The sequence below is a fragment of the Chrysochloris asiatica genome, unplaced genomic scaffold (assembly GCF_000296735.1).
Source record: "Chrysochloris asiatica unplaced genomic scaffold, ChrAsi1.0 scaffold00535, whole genome shotgun sequence".
Taxonomy (NCBI): domain Eukaryota; kingdom Metazoa; phylum Chordata; class Mammalia; order Afrosoricida; family Chrysochloridae; genus Chrysochloris; species Chrysochloris asiatica.
Genome location: NW_006409053.1, coordinates 158,384 through 160,850, shown reverse-complemented (window position 1 = coordinate 160,850; position 2,467 = coordinate 158,384). Strand labels below are relative to the sequence as shown.

Below are 2,467 nucleotides of genomic sequence, written 5' to 3'. Positions count from 1 at the left end.
ACATTCTTCTTCTCATACCCAGTTCAACTGATGTATCTCTTTATGTATCTATCTGCAGAACACTGTTGTTCCAGCACTGTATATACGTCATTATTTACCTATATACCCTTTAGCTTTTGCATACCTCCTTATGTATTCTGCTGTCTTGGTCATTATTTTGTCAGCCTACCTCTTTTTGTAGACTGCCCTTTCTATCACCAGTTAACATGTAGCTATTGAATTAATGAGGTGGATTGCAAGGTCTGTTTGAATCTCAAGGTCAGTGATTAAAGCTTATGAGCAACTCCTTGGAACCCTATACATGGCCAAACAGAGAGAAGAGCAGTTATTGAGAAGAAGCAAAGTACACGCTTTGTTAAATGTAAAACTGATGATCTTCCCTGTAAACCTTCACTCAATTCACTTTTTTTAAAACTACAATTTATTATTTCATACTACAAGTAGTGGTTACGAAGCGGGCTGTGAACTGTAAGGTCAGCAGTTCGAAACTACCAGCGGTTCCGCGGGAGAAAGATGAGGCGTTCTGCTCCCGTAAAGATTTACAGCCTCGGAAACCCTGTGCAGGGTCGCTATGAGTCGGAACAGACTCCACGGCACTTAACAACAACAACAACAACAACACTTATTTTCCAGCTACTGAAACTGATGATAATTAAGAGCATAGTATTATAAGCATGCTTTTCATATTAAGCCTAACATGGTAGAATAACTGAGCCAACATTTACTAGCTCTAGCTATAGTTGAATTACTTAAAATTACCTAAAAGTGTAGAAAACAGTAACATTTATGGTATGACATTTGATGGGGATTAAAGATTTAAATAAAGGGAAGCACTGAGACTAATTAGTTCTTAATTACATACTATATGTTAATTTTTGTTATATAATATTCAGTGTCATAACCACAGTTATATATAACAAAAACATTTAGATTTTGTTCATTCATACTTTGTAAGACACTCTTAAGTATCAATATCTGGGAAGAGAAAAACATGCATTTCGAACATGAGGTCATTCATATATACACCAGTAAGAAATCAGTGATGTTAAATGTCAGCTTCAATCTCCTACAGCTTAGAGAAGTTGCACATTATGAATAGAAGAAATCACACAAATGTGTCTGACTTCATCCTTGTGGGATTGACAGACTCTGAAGAGATCCGGCTGGTCCTCTTTAATCTCTTTCTTCTGATATACCTGGTTACTGTGCTGGGGAATGCAGGGATGATACTGATCATTCGCTTGGATCCACAGCTGCACACCCCCATGTATTTTTTCCTCAGCCACCTGTCAATACTTGATCTCAGTTACTCAACAGTCATTACCCCTAAAGCTTTAGAGAACTTGTTGACTGCGAAGAAATATATTTCATATGGGGGTTGTTTTACCCAGATGTATTTTTTTATCTCCTTGGCTGCCACTGAATGTTTTCTTCTCTCTTCAATGGCCTATGATCGCTATGTAGCTATCTGCAAACCTCTACAATACCCAGTTATTATGTCCACTACACGGTGCCGCTCACTCGTCACTGCATCTTACGTATTTGGCTTTATTGACTCCATTATCACTGTACTTGGCATGAACACCTTGCATTTCTGTAACTCCAATGTAATCCACCACTTTTTCTGTGACACACTTCCAATATTAGCTCTGTCCTGCACTGACACACGTAATGCTGAGATCATAATATTAATTCTTGCTAGTTCTACTTTAGTGGCATCTCTCATCACAGTCTTTGTGTCCTATGTGTCCATTTTTTCTACTATCTTGAAAATCAATTCCACATCAGGAAAGCAAAAAGCCTTCTCCACCTGTGCCTCTCACCTCCTGGGAGTCACCATCTTCTATGCTTCCATGATTTTTACCTATTTAAAGCCACGTAGTTCCTACTCCTTGGGGAAAGACCAAATAGCCTCTGTTTTTTATACTATTGTGATCCCCATGCTGAATCCACTCATTTATAGTCTTAGGAACAAAGAAGTGAAAAATGCTCTCTGTAGAGTTGTGCAGAAGGCAGGGAGTACGAGGCATTTAAGATGACAGTGATGTTAAATATTTAATCTTATTGTTTATTTTCTCATACTGGGTACTCTTTGGTCTTTGTCTCTTAACACAATTTAATGTTTTAATTATTTTCTATTTCTGTTATGGATCGTATCTATGTTTTGACACAATTAAAATAATTTCACTAGCCACTCTATCTATTATAAAGAGAAGAAGTATGGCACAGTGGTTACACATCCTTATTTTAAAATTAGATGTTCAACTTTTATATTCTAGGCCAGCTGTCCTTTGAACTATTTGATCTTAGTATCTTGCTAACTGTTTAAGCCTCAGTTTTCTTAACTGAGAAAAATGGATATTAAATCCAGGTTCCTAGAATTATAATAAAATTTAAATATGAACACATAAAATACAAAAGCTTTTAATGCTGTATTAGTAAATGCTGTAAAAAAGCACTACTGGTG

The 2,467-nt window shown here is 36.6% G+C and overlaps 1 protein-coding gene across 1 annotated transcript; it reads left to right on the top strand.

The window, feature by feature from the left end:
* The first annotated feature begins 1,091 nt into the window (after positions 1–1,091).
* LOC102828787 (olfactory receptor 8H1-like) lies at positions 1,092–2,039 on the top strand. The gene has a single exon (XM_006877607.1). The coding sequence runs from the start codon at positions 1,092–1,094 to the stop codon at positions 2,037–2,039; it is 948 nt and encodes a 315-aa protein (XP_006877669.1).
* Positions 2,040–2,467: the final 428 nt, after the last annotated feature.